The sequence below is a fragment of the Manis javanica genome, chromosome 16 (assembly GCF_040802235.1).
Source record: "Manis javanica isolate MJ-LG chromosome 16, MJ_LKY, whole genome shotgun sequence".
Classification (NCBI taxonomy): Eukaryota; Metazoa; Chordata; class Mammalia; order Pholidota; family Manidae; genus Manis; species Manis javanica.
In genome coordinates, this window is record NC_133171.1 from 48,662,604 (window position 1) to 48,681,103 (window position 18,500).

Sequence of the window (18,500 nt, forward strand, 5' to 3'; positions counted from 1 at the left end):
AGCCAGACTCACCTGCTGGAGCATGAGTGCTTGCTGCTGCTGGAGCAAGGCCTGCAGCTGTGGGGGTGACAGGATCTGCTGCATCTGCTGGGGGGTGAGCATCTGGGGCGACATCATGGCCACTGACACAGGCACCTATGGGATGTGGCCCCATTAGCCTACACACCTTGACCCCACCCACCCAGGGCCCCACGCACAGTGCAGAAGAGTGGCTCTGGCCTGGGTTCAAATTTTGGCTCTGCCATATACTAGCTGCGTGTCTTTGGACAAGTGACTTGCCTCTCTGTTCTGTTTTCTTAACTGTGAAATGGAAGCAGCAACAATGCCTATCTCTGAAGGTTCTCATGAGGATTAATGAGTTCACACTTAAGAGCATGCATACAGCAAGTGCTCATAAGGGTTGGCTATTATTATAGAATGCACTCTCTGTGGTGAAGGAAGATTAGACCCTAGTGACACCAGTCAGCAGAACCCATGGTTTGGAGGATTTCTCCCTCAGTAATGGGGAGGGGCAGCACCCAGCCATTCCCAATTCCTGTTCAATCTACTCTGAGAACGTGATCGACAAGGTGGGTTTGGCCAGAAGGGCAATCTGCAAACAAGGGAAGGACTCAGAATGAGGACCTAAACTTTAACCCCAGTCTCATACACATCACATACCCAGCACACCTGTCTAGTAGAAGGACATGCAGTGGCCCAGTGCTGAAGCCCAGGAGTACTGCTGGTGCCGCGCGCGCGCCGCGTATACACAGTTATATCAAAGCGGTGTGTGTGTGTGTGTGTGTGTACACAGTTATACCAAAGCGGGGTGTGGGATGGTGGGAGAACACCAGGCAGGGACTTAGGAGGCAGGCTCCTACCCTAGCTCTGCACTGAACTTGCTATGTGACCTCCCAAAGTCACTTGCCATTCTCTGGGGTATCAGGTTCCACAAACATAAAACAGGGATTGGACTGCAAGAGGACTCCTTCCAGCTACAACGGAGGATTTCTCGAAGCAGAGCAGTTTTCTGTCCCTTGTCCTGGGTTAGGCCTCTACAGGAGGCCCCGGGAATCTTAACTGCAGGCCACAGGGTCAGGGAGGAGCAACACCATCATTATTGTCTCACCTCCCCCACCCTTGACACCCGCAAGCATGTGCATCATAGCCACAGAGGCCCAAGTTGCAACACTGCCTCGTCCTGCTGTTCCAGCAGGACAGACAGCAGGACAGGTGCCCTGATGGGCTAGCTGCCACCCCCACCACTCTGTGCAGGCACAGGTCTTCTATCTCCGCTTTCACTCCCATGCCTGAGCTGAACGCCCAGCACACAGCAGGTACACACTAAGGTTATGCTGCCCTGAGCTGAAACACCTTCCCTAGCAGATCAGAGGCCCCTCTGCCAGTGCTGAGGTGAGGAGGGAGGGTTGTGGGCAACCCAGGCAGGGAGGAGTATCCTGCAGGGACTCGTCCTGGGCACGACATGACAGGTTATATCCCCAAGGGACTCATGGCCCTCATCACCTCCCCCTAGCCCCATGGGTGGGGCAGGAGAGAAGTCAGTTCCCTTCCTATCCCTGACAGGGGCAAGACTCAGCCTCAAGCCACCAATTAGAGAATCCCCAGGCAGAGGAGCAAGGGAGGAAAGGAAGCAGGAGCAGGGACGTGGGCAAGTCCCACTGCCCCTAACTCCTCACACAGTCCCCACCCCACTCTGTTAGCTAGCAGCTGAGCCCCTGCTCTGGGCTTTCCTCCTTTACCCCCACCATCTCTGTGCAAATGTCCCTGGGAGAAGCACAACCTAGCTTTTGAGCTGTGGAGGTCCTGTGTGAATGAAAACTCCCAGGGGCCTCTAACAAGGAGCCTTAAGCTGCACCTGTGTGGTGTTTCCACATCTCTCCCCAGAGCAGGTCTTAAGAAGGGTGAGGGACTGTGTAGACACTCAACCATCCGGGGAGCTGAACAGGCTGACGAAGCTGGAGATCCCAGGGGCCTATCTCCCCTTTACAACTGTACTCCAGGGCGACTGGAAGCCAGGCTGCAGGGGCCTCCCACCCCTCACTCGGGGGTGCCTGGGTAGAAAGCAGACAAGGGCACAGACCCACCTTCCTCGAGCCAGCCAGTTGTTGGGTGCCCCCAGGCAGCTGCGCCACTGTCCTTTCTTTCCTCCTGGGGGTGAGGGGCATCCACGATGGTGGTGCTGACCTCAGAGTCCTGGAGTTCCGAGTCAGGTGACCTAGGTTCTTGCCCCCGACACTGACTACTCTTTGAAATCACCAAGCCTCACCTTCTCCATCCACTAAGCGGGATCGGGAACATGTGTCCCCCTGCTTCCTGGGACTACACAAGATGATGTTGTCAACTGCTAATTATGTGCCAGGCATTTGGCTAAGCCCTTTATGTGTATTATCTCTGAATCTTCACAGCAACCCTGGGGGAAAGTATAACCATCCTTATGATTTTACAGATGCAAAAACTGAGGCCTTGAGAAGTTTCGTAACTTGCCTTGCCCTCAAAAGGACAAGGGGATAAGGAATAAGAGATAGCAGTTTGTATGCCATTAAATTCTATGCACATGTAAAGAAAATAACTTTTTATGACATTCTGATTTCTTCTTTCCCCCCTTTTCTATTCTCCTTTTTCTTTCTCTTCTCCACTACTGCACCTTGGACATGCCAGGAGCCCCAGAGGGTACCACAAGGGAAGGTCACTGAGGGCCAACACACTGGGCCTGATTCTAGTCAAAGCAAGGAGATGGACATAGCCAGTGGCAGGGAAAATGGCACCAGACACCAGATCTTTCCAGGCACTAGGGCTATGAGTCACTGCGGAGTGGCATGCAAGAAAGGATGTGGCATTTCCTTCCCTGGGGCTTTCCTACTTGAAGGCAGGGGAATGGAAGAGATAACTTTGGAAGGCCCCCGGGCCCCTGCCATTCCAGCCAATGCCAGCCAGTTGGCCGAACAGCTGGCTGGAGAGGTAGCTGTGGACAGATTACCTTGTGTGCACTTGTCTCTAAGGTGGAGTGCGCCAAGAAAGGTCAGTGAGGTGGCTGCCACACGCTGATCTCCTGAGCTGGCTGACCCCATCCACCTCCCCCCACACCCTTTGAGGTTCTGAGAATTGAGTTGGACCTCCCCTGGTGTCCCTGCTGACCCCTCACCAGGATAGGATGATGTGTCAGGATGGGCACTGTCAGTTTGTCAGCTTAGCAAGGCCTGTGAGTCACCATCTGGAGAGCAGCCAGGGCAGCTACATGCTTACTAAAGCCTTGACAGTGTGAACCCTGGGCTCAATGCTGACAGCTGCCTCCAGCCCCTCCCTCAGGAACCCTGTTCAGGCCTCTGGGTCCTCTGTCCACCACGAATACAGTATGCTGGGCTGGGTGGCCTGACTGGGAGGAGCAGGCATGGTTCCTGACTTAGAGGAAGCTTATTTGAGGGCTGAGCATTGGGATGGATGTGATTTGGTGCCAGAATCAAGGACCCAAATTCAACCTCTTAAGTATAGGATTTGGGATCCCTGGGTGAGTGGGGAGACCGGGCCAGAGCTTAGTTAGGTTAGACTTCCTTGCAAATGACCAGAAGGAAGTCGTCAGACTAGTTCTGGGCTGGTGATGGAACAGGAAAAATAGTAGTGGGACACTAAGAAGAACTTGTAGAAATGCCAGAAGGGTAAGCCTTGGGGATGGGAAGGGGGTACCCAGAAGATGAGACAAGGGCTGGGCAGAGTTAAAGGGCCTGTAGCCACTAACCCCCCCACTCCCTCCAAAAAATCCCTCCCAGGTCCCTGTGCTGCCTTCTATGATTTTCCTCTCCCTGCCTGGGGCCCAGGCCTGGCATTCTCGGCTGGAGCTGGAGACCTAATAAGGTTTTAGAAACTCTTTTGAATCTGGCTGTGGGAGAGGGATGATACACACGGTGAGCAGGCAATGCTGTCTCGAGTTGGGGAGAAGAGCCACATCATGTGGGGCTACTGGGAAGCGCGCTGCCACTGACTCCCTTCATCACCCATTTTACTCAGGCTCCAAATGAACAAAATACACTTTTTGACTTCCTTTCCCTATCTTCCCACCAGCCTGACCTCACAGGAAAGCTCTTCCCAGGCCCTGTCCACTCAGGGACAGAGGCTGAACCTCCTTAGAGGTTGTGAAGGTGAGGGTGGGGGTGAGGAGCAGGGATGGTATCTTGGGTTGGAGGAGGAGGGGCCACAGCTGGGGCTCTAGGCTCCTGGGGAAGTTCTGACATGGCCCCAAGAAGCCCCTTCTCCCTGGACCCAGAGAATCACCTGGCCAGGGATCTGCTGGGGACTACTGGTGTCCATCTGTGCTAGCAGCAGCATCACAGGGTAGGCATTAAAGTGTGAGTTCTGGAGCCAGTTGTTTGGGTTTAAATCCAGACTCTGCCCCTTATTAGCTGTGTGACTGGACAAGTTACTTAGCCTCCCTGGGCCTGTTTCCTCAGCTGCAAGATTAGGCTAACAGAAGCATCTATCGCATAGGTCTGTGAGGTTAGAACCAGATGACACTGGTCAAGCACTTAGCAGCCTGCCCCTGGTAAGCTTTCTGTAAATGTTACTTGATGGCTTAGAAGTACCAAGTCACTATCTGATGAATGAATGAGTCAATCAACCATTGGAGGTGAGGAGGCCAGGAGACAGAAGGCTTGTGAAAGGATCATTTTATCTGTTTCTCTTGTCTCTCATTCCCAGCTACCCAGGGATGGATCTCATTTGGGGGGAGGGGCATGCAAAGGAAGACCCCATAGCCTCCCTTCCCCTCTCAATTATGTTAGATCTCCTACCCCTCACACCCAGCTGCAGCGGCCTTCCTGGTGCCTAACCTGGTTCCCTCCAATTACCACCAAGTTCCTTCCCTTTTGCCATGAGTCAGCAGGCCCTTTCTGGTTTGGGGGAACATTTATGTTCCCCAGCCTTGTACTAGGCTGGGCCCAGGGTGGGGAGGATTCAGAACAGTAGGCAGGGGACACTTTAGACCCACGGAGTATGAGTGTGTGTGGGGGTCCCTAATTCAAAGAGACCCATTCCTGCCACTCCATGAAAGAATCTTCTGTATCATTCCAGTATGAGAACTTTCTAGCTTTCCCATTACTGATCTTCCAGATTTTGTCCTCCATCCCCCAAGGGCCACTACCCCTTTTTGCCCAACTCCTCCCCGTTGATGGCTCTTCTCATTAGGTACAAGACCTTTAAAAGAAGGCTATTGCTAAGGCCTCACAATTGTCTGTAACCTTGAACTTCTTCAAAGCACTTTCCCTAAGTAAGCTCATTGTACAAAAACCCAGCTCCCTCCTCAGAGCACAGGAATCTTCCTCAGGACAAAGCCTAGTTCTGGGTCTTTTTCCCACCCCCCAAACTCCAGAGCCTGAAGCTCGGGATGGCGCTACCCTTCCTACCAGATAAACTTCCTTTCAAAGGCCCTCTTAATCCTTTCCCCAATTCCAAGCCTCCAGCATGGTGGGAGGGGTGGGGAGCAGGGGGCTGGGCTGCTGGGCAGAAGGGGTGGGGAAGAGGGGGAAGGGGAAAGGGAGGGGATCAGGCTGCCCGACTGGTGACCCACCCCAACTCAGACCTCGATTCTACCAAGTTCTTTGTGACACAAAAGGTAAACATAAGGCTGGGCTTACCCGGATGCCCCCCACAGGTCCCCTCCCCACCGCCAGCCAGATGGGCTGGCAAGCTGCAGGAAGGGAGGAGGGAAAGGGCAGATTGTGCAAAGGAAAACAAAAGAGACAGAGAAACATCAAGAGACAGGAAACTTGGAGAGAGCGAGTTGGTGGGTGAGAGATAAGGGAGGGGGCACACGGTGGCCTCAGCAATAGAGGGAGCCTGGGTGGGGAGGGCTGGGACAGCCTGGGTGACCCCCAGGGATGGAGAAACTGAAACCTGAGAAGTGACCTGGAGAAGAGACCCTGAGGGCTGAGCCTGGGAGGGGAAGCGAGCAGGGAGGGAAAGGGGTAGCTGAGGCAGACAGATCTCTCAAGTGACAAGGACAAAGGGGCTAAGCAAAGGAAGGCCTGGGTGATCAGGTGGAGACAAGAGGGGGTACAGTTTCTTCACCCCACCCTTGCAGTGACTGCATTTCCTTTGGAAAGCTGCCTACTTCTGACACTGGGGACTGGCAAGAGCAATTCTACAAATGGCCCTTTCTCCACCCTCTGTGCCAAGCCCACCCTCCCCATCTAGCCTCAACCCAGTACCATCCTCCTTACCTGCACAGCGGCTGAGGCCGACTGCTTGCTGTCACTGTTGCCAGGGGAGCTCAGGCCCGAGGCCTGCTGCAGCAGGAACTGCCTGGCCACCTGGAGAGCCTGCAAGATAGGGCCAGTCAGTGCAGGGCCTGCCTGCTCCAACAACGCCCTGAAAGGACCAGGCGGGAGGTGAATCAATGTGGGATCCAGGATTCAGGAAGTCTGAGGGCAGCAAAGGGGACGTCAGGGTAAGATGGAACATATGGGGGGGGAGAGGGTTACAGGGTCCCTTTGGCCTTGGGGATAGGAGTCACAGAGAAGGAGCTGCCGGGTTTAGGGATCAGAGTCTGTAGGAACTCATTCTAGACCTGGTGAGGTTTTGCTGGGACTCAATGGGGACAACAAATGGAAGGGTCAGTGGCCAAAAAGAGGACCTCAGAGGAAAGAAAGTACAGTGGGTGGAATCAGGGCACTAATAATAGGTATTATTTGTCCTGCATCTCCTATGTAACAGGCACATGAGTTCATTTAATTCTCTCCTGTGAGGCTGTGAGGTAGGGATTATCAGTTGCATTTTGCAGATAAGGAAACTGAGTCTCCAAAAGGTTAAGTAACGTGCCCAGGATCCTACAGCTAGGAGGTGGCAGAACCAGAATCTGATCCTGGGAAGCCATCTGCCTTACTAGGTAGCTGGTCTTGGGGCTGAGGGAGTAGCATTCACTTGGAGTTAGAATATAAAACTGAGGGGGATGAGGGTGGAGTCATCTCAGGGTCTGAGCACGGTGCAGGAGGTCTGGATACAGGGCTTGGGGGCACTGGGAGAATTTGATCAAGTCCTGAAGGCCTATCAGGGAGTAACACTGACCTCACTGTGGTGGTCTGGGCTTGGAGGCCATGGTGGCTTGGACTGGACTCTGAGCCAGCAAGGTAATAGGAATGGGAAGTATGAGGAGTCCGCTGGAAGAGCAACTCCAGCCAGTCACTGGGCCTGGGAGGGGAAGGGATAGGCAGTGAGAGGTATGGTGGGAGAGTGAGGGGTCAGGAGTGAGGCCCAGGAAGCTTTCCATAGGTCAACCAAGCCCTGCATCCACTACTCCAGGTCAGTGGTGGGCTCATAGGCAGGAGATGTGGGGCCTTGTCCTAAAGCCACATTCCAAGTGCACAAAACCTATCTTCCCCCAGATTCCTCAGAAGCCCAAGCAATGCGTCCAGGCCTTTGATGCAGGATTCTGGCATCAGAAGACCTGGGTTTGAATCTCAATTGTGCCAATTACTGGCAGGATGACCTAGGTAAGTTATTCCACCTCTGAACTTCAGGATTCTTATCTGCAAAACTGGGGTACTACCCTCCTCTGAAATACTAGGGGGGTGAAAGGATCAATGCTTGGCACTGAGTTGGCATTCTCAAAGTGGCCACTCCTGTCCCTTCCTGTGAATCTCTCCCTCACCTCTCGAGCATCTCCCCAGCACAGCCACTGCCCAGCGCACCTATTCAATGAAACATGCCCACCTGGGGCTCACTCACATCTGTCCACACACACCTGTCGGTGCTCACATGGACTTCCCTCCTCACCATGAGTGTGGGCAAGGCACAGCCTTGTGAGGTAGACTATGGGTGCATACTCACTTGCCACTTACCAACGCTGAGGGGGCGCACGCTGGGTACCCAGCACATACCTCGCCCATGCCCTTGGTCACCACCATCACTGAAGCTGAGCCTCTCCCAAGGCTTAGATCTAGCTTCCCTTGGGGTGGTATCCCAATACACACCATGTCCCCCAGCAAACCTGGGGTTCAGATGATCTGCCCCTCACAGCCCCCCCCACCCCCTTTCCCTGGACATCACACCTGAAGTGGCCTGAGGTTTCTCTTTTTCAAGATTCACTTCACAAAGCAGAAATCTGACCTTCTGAGTCAAAAGTCTCAGAGCCTGTGGAAGATGGGGGGTGGGGCGGGGGAGGCCAGGAGAAGGGGGAAGGAGGTGGACAGGCAGACATCAGGAAGGAGCCCCTGCCCCTATCTACCTTGTTTTTAGCAACCCCCTCCAGGTCTAATGACATGAGTTGGACAAATGCTCTTTGTCCTCCTAAGGTAGAGGTAGGGTAGAGGGGTCAGAGGTCAGGGGCAAGGTGTGGGAGGAAGATGGCTCTGAGGAGCTGGCCAGCCCAGGTGACCCAAAGGAGACACTGGTCAGGGTGGGGAGACAAGGCACCCCAGGCCCCTGGTGGGGAGGGGAGGAGTTTCCAGAACAAGCTGGGGGGAGTCTTCTGCCAGGTGGGGGAATGGCCCAGGGAGTTGGATTCACTCCCGACTGACTCTCTTACTCTGTGGCCCCCTGGAGCATGAAATTATAAGATTAAGAGGAAAAATTAACTTGGCATACAATCTCATTCCTGTGAGAGGCACTTCACTTCCCCTCAAGCCCCGCCTCCTACCCTGGGTTCTTCCTCCCTTCCTCCTGGCCACCCCCATGCATCCCCTTAGTAAAGAAGCCAGGGAGCTGGGTGAAACACTAGGCTGCTCCTCTCTGACTTCCCACTCTTGCCCCACTCACTCCTTCCTTCCCCTTTGCTGGGCACCTCCCATGTCCCAGGAACTGTGCTGGCTGCAGGGGACACACGGAAACAGAGCCCGGTCCTGCCCCAGGGCTCATGGCTGGGTGCTGTGATGACAGCTGCCTGTCAGAGACCGGGCAGAGGTGAGGCCTGGCACCAGAGCCCAGAGAAGGTGGCAGCACCAACAGAGTCCTGAAGGCGAGGTCACCAGCGGGACAAAGAGAGTGCTCCAGGCACAGCAACTCCCAAGATGAGTGAGGTGGCCCAGAGCATCCAGGGACCTTGACACCATTCTCGGGGCAGGTGCAGGAGAGGCTGGAGGAGCCCACAGGGGCCCTCAAGGTCTGAATGTCTCCAGACACTTCTCCCACTCGTGCATTCCCTCCTTCACTCATGCATGTTCATGGCTACCTGCCACCTACAGGCCCTGTGCTTGGGGGCGAGGGGGAGGACAGTGGGCAACTCAGGGTCATTTTGTGTAATCAGCTTACAGCCCAGCACTAACCCAATTTAGGGTGATCTAGGTACCACTTAAAAGTCACCTTGTAGGTGCCCAGGGGTAGGGGTGATGGGCAGACCGTGACCTTGGAGTCCAAGCTCCCCTCCCCAGAGGGCCTAGACATGTCTCCACTGCTCAGTGGGTTGCAGTGCTGCTCCACTCTCCCCTACCATCCTCACCGTCTACACATCCAGACCGCATCCTCCCACTGCCCCTGGCCAGGGACAGTGCTCTGGGAGCTGGTGGTTCCTCTGGCCCACCTTTCTCCAGGGTGGCCACCCAAGAAATCAGCTAGGTTGAAGACTTTCTAAAGCCCTATCCAAGTCACACCCATCACTCTCATCTACCAGGTGTCAGTGTCTACACTGGCTGCTGACTCTAAGCCTGATTCATCACTGGCCGCCCACCTTCAAGAGATGTGGGAAATGACAGCCCTGACCCTGACAGATCTGGACCCACTTCTCTGACGATGCCGACCAGGTCATAGCCTCCTTAAAGGCATAGATGTCAAATGTATCCGGGCGCCCTGGGCCCCAGCCACCAGCACACACCAGACAGGCTGGTGAGATTCACTTTAGTCTAAGCTGAGCTGCAAGGTAGGCACAGGCTGACACAGAGTTTAAGAGCTAGTAGCATTTGTATAGTGCTTGGACGTTCTCAAGCATTTAGTTGAAGCTTCATAACCTTGAGCTAGGCTGGAGAAGTGTCATTGTCTCTATATTATAGATAAGGAAACAGACTTCATGGCCAGGAAGTGGAATCCACAAACTTCAGCCCCACTTCACCCCACTGAGGGGCCTTTGTGGTCTCATGCAGAGTCTGGTGAGGCCTGTGACTCTGCGTTTCTGAGTCTTATGTGCCTTCAGCTGTCATATGTGAAGGGGAAGGGAAGCTGGTTGGAGTGGGGAGAGAAGACCAAGAAAGGAATCTCCAGGAGAGAGGTGCGCTCAGTTTCCCTTCCGTGGGGGCCAGAGATACCTAAATACAGCCTTAGGTGGGAAAAGGCATTTGGAATCCCATACCAAGGAGAAGCCATCACGGAAAACCTGGGAGGAGCGAGGGAGGGAGGTCTCAGGGCAGAATGGAAAACTTCAAACCATTTAGCCTCTTAAGCCTTTGTTCCCTCTTTCCTCCACCCCTTGGACTGGAAACCAAATGCCCAGCTCTGTGGTTTGGGGATAAGGCCTAGTTTTCCTCTAAAGAAGGCAGCACTGGTCCATCAGTGCACGGACTCTGATCAAAGAAATCTGGATCCAAATTCTGGCTCCACCATGTACTGAGTAGCCTTGGGTAAGTCACTTCACCTCTCTGAGCCTCAGTTTCTTTCTATGTGAAATAGGAATAGCCCTGTCTTTAGTTATAAGAGTGCATGGGGCAATGCACATGGTATGCTTAGCACAGGGCCTGGCATCTAGTGGACTTTAACTGTTGTCATTATTATTAATCTTCACCTTCCCAGGCAGCTCCTGGTCATCTGTCCAGTGCTACCCAGAAGGACTCCCTAACCAAACCTTCCTCTAGCCTACACTACCCCATGCCCCAGCCTAAGAACTCCGTCTGGCTAATGAAGCTGAACTCTCCTCCCCCCATCACCTATTCAGAAGTCATTAGCAGGATCTCCACAATTAGGAACAAATGGCTTATAACGGATGGCATTCAGGGAGGATGGCTGGGATGGACAGGAATGAGCTAGAGCTCTGAGGGCAGCAGAAGCTGCTATGTAAAGAAAAACAAGTCTTGAGGCAGCAAGGTCTCTGTTCTGCAGGATGAGACCACACCCTCATTTGTGTCTGAGAATTCAGTGCAGAGGGACAGGAGTCCTCTCTATAGAAGCCAGGTGCAGAGCTGTTTACTGCTTCTCTCTCTCCAGGCTGGAGGATTCCAGGTCTGTGCGGCAGGGGGTCCCTGCCTTACTCTGCATATGTTAGGAAGGGTGGGGATGTGGTGCTCAGGGTGGCAAGCTTGAAGAGCTGAATTTGGGAATGGAGAGGCAGAATCACACAGACCTGGTGAGCTGTAGGTCAGGGGTATCTAGTGTACTGTTCTCCAATTTGCTGGTCTCATGATCTAACAGTCGGTCATAATATCAATTTGGTGGGTCAAAAAACCCCAGAAACAAACAAATACACACACCTATATAAAAGAAAAACATCAGAGTTACTAAGTAAGCATAAGCCTTGTTTCATGAAACTGTGTGTCAGGGCTCCCAGTCAAGTGTGTTTCTTACAGTAGATCTCAATTAAAAAGATCTGTGAAGCACTAATCTAGTTCACTTTATAGACGGGGCGGTGACATAACCAAAGTCACACAGTGGCAGAAACAGAACTTGAATCCTAGTGCTGACTTGGGGCTCTGCACAAGGAAGAGGAACCAGGACTGGGCGGGCAGGGTGGAGGACTCCCTAGCAAATTCTGGTGTGAATTTGACTGTGGTGAAAGGCAGCCAAAATAAACAAAATCCAAACTTCTTTTGTCTGCATCTAGGTAATTCTGGCAAATATGGGATCAAAATTGTCTTGATAATCTCAAATGGGGGCACTGGCCAGATTCAGAGGAAGGGGCCACGGGAGGGTGCTGGGTGGTGGTGGGGGCCTTCCCAAACCTAAAAAGCACTCCCAGGAAAGCCCTTCACCCAGGGCCATACTATGACTCTATTCATTTGTCAATAATTCAGCAAGTATTTATGAAGTGCACTGTCCTAGTCACTGGGGACGCAGTGTACTTGTGTTAACAGAGCTCACGTTCTAATGGGATGAGGCAGACACTAAGACAAAGACACAAGCAGGCTGTGAGGTGGTAGTTAGTGGTGTGCAAGGGATGGCTGGCTGGCTATCTGGGTTGTATGGCCAGGGAAGACCTCTCAAGGAGACATTTAGGGTAAGTGGGCAACACTTTCAGAGGAGAGTCTTGATGGCAAAACTAAGAGATGGTGTAAGACCCCTGACGTAGGAATAAGCTTGGTGCATTATGAACTAAGGCCAGTGTGGCCAGGTTGAGAGGCCCGAGAGGAAGTCCCAGGAGCCAGAGCATGTGGGGACAATGGTTTTTTATTTCCTTTTACACTTAAGGAAAGACTGCTGGAGGATTTTAAGCAGAAAGTGATATAATCCCTGACGGGAGATGCCTGAACTTCTGCTGGTGAACAGTAGGTGCCTAATAAGTACTTGTTGATTTGAATTAAACAGGAAAACACCTCTTCTTCCACTCCTTGAATACAACTCCTCTGGGACTGGAGAGTAGAGGGAAGGGGGTCAGAGGTCAGTGGCCCCAACCAGGGAAGATCCAGGTTCTCCACCAGCCAGGCTTTGTCCTCCATCAAGGGACATAAAAATGAAATTATACAGACAGGGGGGCAAGGAGGATGGGGGAGAGATCATAAAACCCCCGAAGTGATTCTACACCTTTTTCCCTTGGAAAAAAAAAGCTTTTTGGAAAGGCTGTAAATTTTTTTTACACCAACCTCATAAAAATGACATTGGCGCACTCTCAAATTAGAACCATTAAAATTAAAACCAGCAAATGCACAGACACAGATAGGCCCACGTGGATGGGAGACTCACTGCCCTGGTGCACAGCCCGGTGTCAGGACCCCTTCCCCACCAAGTGGCCTGAAAATGTCTATCTCCCCAAGGAACTGGCTTCTCAACCTCCAGGAGATGGGAATTAGCAAATGACCAGAACAGCACTGGACAGGGAGAAGAGGCTCCCCTGAGAGGCTCCTCGGTTCTCTCCCCTCTCGGTGTCCCTGGCAGACACTCTCAAACCTCAAACCCAGGGCTGTGGCTGCCACCCACCCAGCCCTCCAGGCCAAACCCAGGTCCACAGGGGTGGTGGGAGAGGACAGTAGGCTTCTGGGGCTGAAACAGTGCAGAGTGGTGGTCTGCAGGTGGTGGAGCTGCACTTCCCTGTGGGCTGTGCTACCCACTGTGCCCAGAGGCTCCTGCCAGCTGGCACCGCCTCTCCAGAGTTCTCCGGAAGTGGGTCTGTTCCCAGGTCTGGGTTCTGAGCCACCATGAACTCAGCTACTACTCGGACACTAGCCAGTTTTTGCAAGAGGCTGTAAGTATGGGGTTTAGAGTAGTATCAGGTGGGGGGCATGCAGTTCCCTTCCCAAGGCCTCCCACTGAGGCTTGCTAGAATGAAGGGGCCCTAGGAGGGATGCACCCATGGAGGGGTGGCCCTGGGATGCATGCCTGCCCGCTCCAATTCTTCACCCACAGGAAACATTCACACTTGCTTCCCCAGACTCTCCCCTCTGTCCCCAAAGTCCTATTAGTCAGGACAAGAACTCTGGGATAAAAAGTGGGGAGAGGGAGGAAATAGAGGAGGGTCTCAGCACTCCCTATCAGAAGGAAAGCCTGGTGAAGACTGGGTTGGCTCCTTCTGGTCCCAAGAAAGCTGGGCCTGGGCCCTCTCCTCTACCTTCCCTGCCCTTCTCATTGTACTCTCTCCTGGGCAGCTTCCTTTCTTTGGTTGGATCGGGAGGCAGACACAAACCAGGGTGACCTTTGGCTTAGTAATCCAGGAGGGGTACAAGAAGAGAGGGTTAAGGCTCCTCCCCTCTCTCCTGGGGAGGCACCATTCTACCAAAAAATCCAGAAGGTGTGGGACAAGAAAGAGAAGAATTAGGGCATGAGTCCCAAAGAGAATTTGGGCCCCCAACCTGAAGACTAAAAGACAACTGTTGAGGGTGTGTGAGGTGGCAGGGGAATATGTGCACTAATTCACCTCTGAAGCCCCACCACCACCCCTTGGACAAAGGAGAGCCAGATGGGGGAGGAAAACAAAAATCTCATCCATTCTTTATTCCTCCTAACCCAACTCCCTGATCATATCCCCCCACTCTTTGGAGAGGGGTGAGTTAAAAGCCCATTAATGTGCAGAGCCCCCCAGCCCCTTTGAATCTCCTCACAGGACGTGAACAGAGTGGGATTTGGCCCCCATTGCCATGGCAACTGCAGTGGGAGTTCCAGACGCTAGGCAACCCTCCCGTGACCCTCACTGACCTGTCACCCCCGAAACCTGAGGACAATGGGAGTGCAGGCTCCGGAGCCCCAGGACGCCTTTCAGTATAGCCTCCGCCTGCAGCTCTGCCAGCCCCTACCCCACCTGGCCCAGTCCTCCTGGCCCCACACCCAGCTCTCCTGGGCCAGAGTGCCCAATCTGGTCCCCAACACCTTCCCAGGCTCTCTACCTCCCAAAGGCTGGCTCAAACTTCTCCTAGCCCTCATGAACCCCCTCTCCCCACACCCTCATCAGAGAGCCCAAACGGTATTTGTGCAGTCCCCAGGGAGAGCCCATACAACAAGAACATTTTCATCCAGGTAAAATCAGATTAGCGTGAAATGCAAGGGCAACCTTCAAAGAAAGAAGCCACCACAGAGGGAGAATATGAGGGCAGGGACAATGAGGAAGGAGACTCTGCCTTGGTGAAGGAAGGGGATTGATGACGGCAGCTGGCATGTCTGTTGGGTCCAGGGTATTTAACAGCAGCTGGGGATTACCAACTCCAGCTGGCAGGAGGGTGCCCAATGCAAAATAAGGTTCAAGGCATGTTTGCTGAATGAATGTATGCTCCAAGGCCTACTGCCCTTCCCACGCCCTGTCCTCAGGGTACCAGCTTCTCCATCAGAGGGTGAGAAAGCACTAAGAACAGAGTGGATGTGGTGTGGCTCTGTCAATCACCAGTAAGAGGGCTGGGTGAGGAGAGCCAGAAGCTGGGGTCTGGACTGCTGAAATGGGGCAGCCAGCCAAGGACCCTCTCTCTAGTCAGACTGAGCCTGGCAGCCAAGCCATGTCACCCCCACCCCCACCCGTCTCTGTTTAAACAAGCTGCCGGCCTGCTGTTGCATGGAAACAGGCGCCTGCTCTTGTTCCAAAGTGACGTGGCAGCCCTCTTCCGCACTGTTGGTTTCAGCCTAAAGTCCTGTCACGGGCCTGACTTCTGACTTGCCCTGTTTATCTCTCTTCTCTGTCAGCTCATTATTCCCAGAGGCCAAGACTGTATTTCCAGGGCTTGTTTACCCAGAGCATAGGAACTGGGACCAACAGACAGACAGACAGAGGGACAGGGGCTTGGAGACCCAAGAAGGGTCCAGGGCAGCGCCCTCAGGCCCACTTCCAACCTCCTTCCTCTACAGTGGCTACTTAGGGCCAGGCAGCTCTGTTGCCTGTTTCTTTCTTTTAAGAGCTTTGAGGTTGGGACTGGAGGGCTCTCATTCGCTCACCAACAGATGACTGTTCTAGCACCTACTACAGTGGGGGCCTTGCTCCCTCCATTGCCCACAGGGGACTGCGTTGAGTGTGGTAGAGCAAAAAAAGGAGGCTGTCCTGAGCCCCGAACTAGAAATGGGGAGACCTGCAGTCTACCTGCAGCCTTTACAAAGGTCACCTGGACAAGTCAGTGTCCCCTCGGGCTGCCCTCTCCTCTGCCATATAGGAACCATAATACTCATCTGCCTGGGATGGTGAGGAGATTAATGACACAGAGTGAAAGCCTCACAGCACCAAACAAAAGCAAGGTGTGTGTCTGTTTCTCCTCGAAGGACTTCCTGGTTGGGGCTGTGAGGGAAGAGGAACCCGTTGGGCGAGGTTCTCTTTCCTATAGTTGCTCTACCCCACAAACAGTCAGGATCACTGTTGTTGGGCAAACCAGAAAGTGTTACCCCTGAAGCTCTCTCACAAGGTTCACTCAGCTACTGGGGGTGGAAGGATGGCCCACAGACTCAAGTTTTAATTGAACATTTTGTAATTCTAAGTCTGCAGGGTTCTTTTCAGAATTTGGAGCCAACAAAACCTTTTTTAAGTCTCAAATATTTTCCTTGGCCCCAGGCACTATACCCATAGTGAGCCCAAATGGATAAAACAGCCCTCTGCCTGCCTCCAAATCTCCACCCCAGTTTATTTGTGAAACAGATATAGGATTTTCCAGGACTTTGGGATAGTCCCCAAAACAAACAGGAGTAAGTGGAACGTGGTGTATAGATGGTAAAACACAACTTGTGTGCAATGCAGAACCAAGAAACCTGATCAGGACGGACAGTTCTGCCTCTTCCCACCCCACACATCTCGCTAGTCATCCAGGTATCTGTGTTTGCTCTTCAGTTTAAATGATTCTTAAGACACTTTCCACTTTCGGTATTCCCCCTCACCTCCTGCCCAACACTCAACACTTTTCACAGCTCTGTCTGCATAAAGATGCAGGAGGGGAGGACTTGGCCATACAAAATGGGTGGCCTTGGAGACTTCTGGTGGGATGTGTTTTGTTATTATTTTGATAAAGGGCAGAATTTTGCCCTCTAAACTTTTGTCCCCAGTAGAGGCATAGACTCTGTGGGCCTCTTCCCCACAGATCCTGCTAAAGGAATGCTACCAGCAAACTCCCAGGGACCATCTCCCTGGGGAAAGGTGACAGGCTCTTCCAGCTCAAGTCTCCACTATTTGCAAGAGAATATGATTTTGAAAGTTCTCAGTTCTGTTCACAGCAGCACTGACTGCTAAAACATGCAAGAACTGCACACCCAAACTGCATTTGATCCTAACAATCCTGTACTTTAGGTGCCTGGGAGGCCATGGCTCAAGGCCAAGGTCGCACTGCTGGTAAGGGGCTGGCTGGGGCTTAGCCCAGGTTTGTTCAATTCCTGTTTTAGTGCTGGCTGACCAACTCAGTGCAGGGGGCCTGGCTTCTGGCAGTGCTGCTTCCCATCTGACCTCTGGCTCCAAGAAGTGTGGTAGGAGAAGGGCCCCTCAGGGGCTATCAAGTGTGGGGAGGAGCCCCAGAGTGAACCTGGGAGACTGTATGAAGGTAACAAGGGGAACCACATCTGTGTGCACAGAGGCCAGGGTGGGGCATGCAGGGCCTGACTTCCGCATTCCTAGCAGAGCCCCCAAGGGGCAGTGCCACCAGGAGGGATTCCAGTTGCTGAGAGTCAAATAAAAGAAGGAGAATCCCAAGGCCAGGGCTGGCTGGGCCGGTTCTCCTGAACTTGTCAAGCATGATTCTCCCTTTTTCCCAGGTGGGGCTGGGTCCTGGGGCCCCTGCTCTGTCACAACCCAAGGAGGCAGGCTCCCCACCCTAAGGCCTCCCAATCCTCAAGAGAGGCTGGTCTCAAACTCCTGAACTCTACAGTGTAGGGTGAGAATGCTGGAGAGGGAAGAGGAGCGGGATGCAGACAGGGATTCCCACACTGCCCTAAACTGGAGGCCTGCCTCTGTCTACCACTCTTGCCTTTTTCCCAGCTACTTTGCCCCTTGCTACCTGGGAGTTTAATCGTTTAACAGCTGGGATCAGGGACCAGGTTGCAATGGAGGTGGGGGATGTTTTATAATACAAATAAATGAGGATACCCCTGTGAGCACAGCCTCCTCCAAAGAGCACACACCCAAAACAGACTCTCCCTTCCCTAACCCTGTTCACTTAGCCAGTGTGGAGAACGAAGGCACCCACCCATTATTTCAGCATCCCCACGGTTCCAATTTTACCTCTTGGGAGTTCTGCTCTCCCCCTACCTTCAGGTGGCCACTAGAATGATTGGGTGCAAAGTGAGACCCTGGAGGCTGGACCTTCTCTACACTGTTAAAAGTGCAGCTGCCTGGCAGGGAGCAGTAATGCCCAGGTTGCCTGGATGGAGTGTAGAGGCCTGCTGTGCCCCTGTGCCCCTCTCTGGCTCCACAGTTGCTGGGAGGGGCGCCAGCTCCTACCTGTTGCTGCTGGAAGTGTAGCAACTCAGCGGGACTCATCTCGCCATTGCTGTCGGCGCCTGCCACTGCGTCCCTAACCGCACCGCCTCCAGCAGTGCCCGCAGCCCCGGGCCCGACGCTGCTGCTGCCACCGCCGCCATCCGCCTGCCCCGAGATGCTGCCCACGCCGTTCTGACCAGACGGAGCCGACCTGATTGTCTCCGAGGCGGATTCCACCATCATGTCGCTCTAACGGGACCTGAAGTGGGTGGAGAGACACGGGGGAGGGCTGAGGCAGGCCGGGTTCCACCCAGGGCAGCACCGACGCCCCTCACCACCACCACCTCCCTCCCCCTGCAAATCCTCAGGGCATCTCTTCCTTAACTTCCTGTAGGCCGCCTCCTGGGGCCCCTCTTGGGGTGTGGCCTCTGTGAATGTCACCCTCCCCTTAAGCCTGGGTAAGGGCAGCTCCAAACTGAAGCTGAGGCCGCCCCACTGCCCCCCTCCCCAACATTTCCTCGACTTCTGGGAGATCTGAGCAAGGCTAAGATTTCGCCCCGCCTCTCCGTGGTCCTAAACC

The 18,500-nt window shown here is 53.6% G+C and overlaps 1 protein-coding gene across 3 annotated transcripts in view; it reads right to left on the bottom strand.

Annotated features, from left to right (window-relative positions):
- Positions 1-18,500, bottom strand: part of FOXP4 (forkhead box P4) — a 49,458-nt gene that overhangs the window by 14,232 nt on the left and 16,726 nt on the right. For all 3 annotated transcript variants that reach the window (XM_073225073.1, XM_037005127.2, XM_037005126.2), the window contains exons 2-4: positions 17,942-18,179; positions 6,210-6,308; positions 13-135 (exon numbers count right to left, since the gene is read on the bottom strand). In XM_073225073.1, coding sequence (XP_073081174.1) covers positions 13-135; positions 6,210-6,308; positions 17,942-18,163 — 444 coding nt within the window. In that variant the 5' untranslated portion in view covers positions 18,164-18,179. The remainder of the gene's footprint in view (positions 1-12; positions 136-6,209; positions 6,309-17,941; positions 18,180-18,500) is intronic.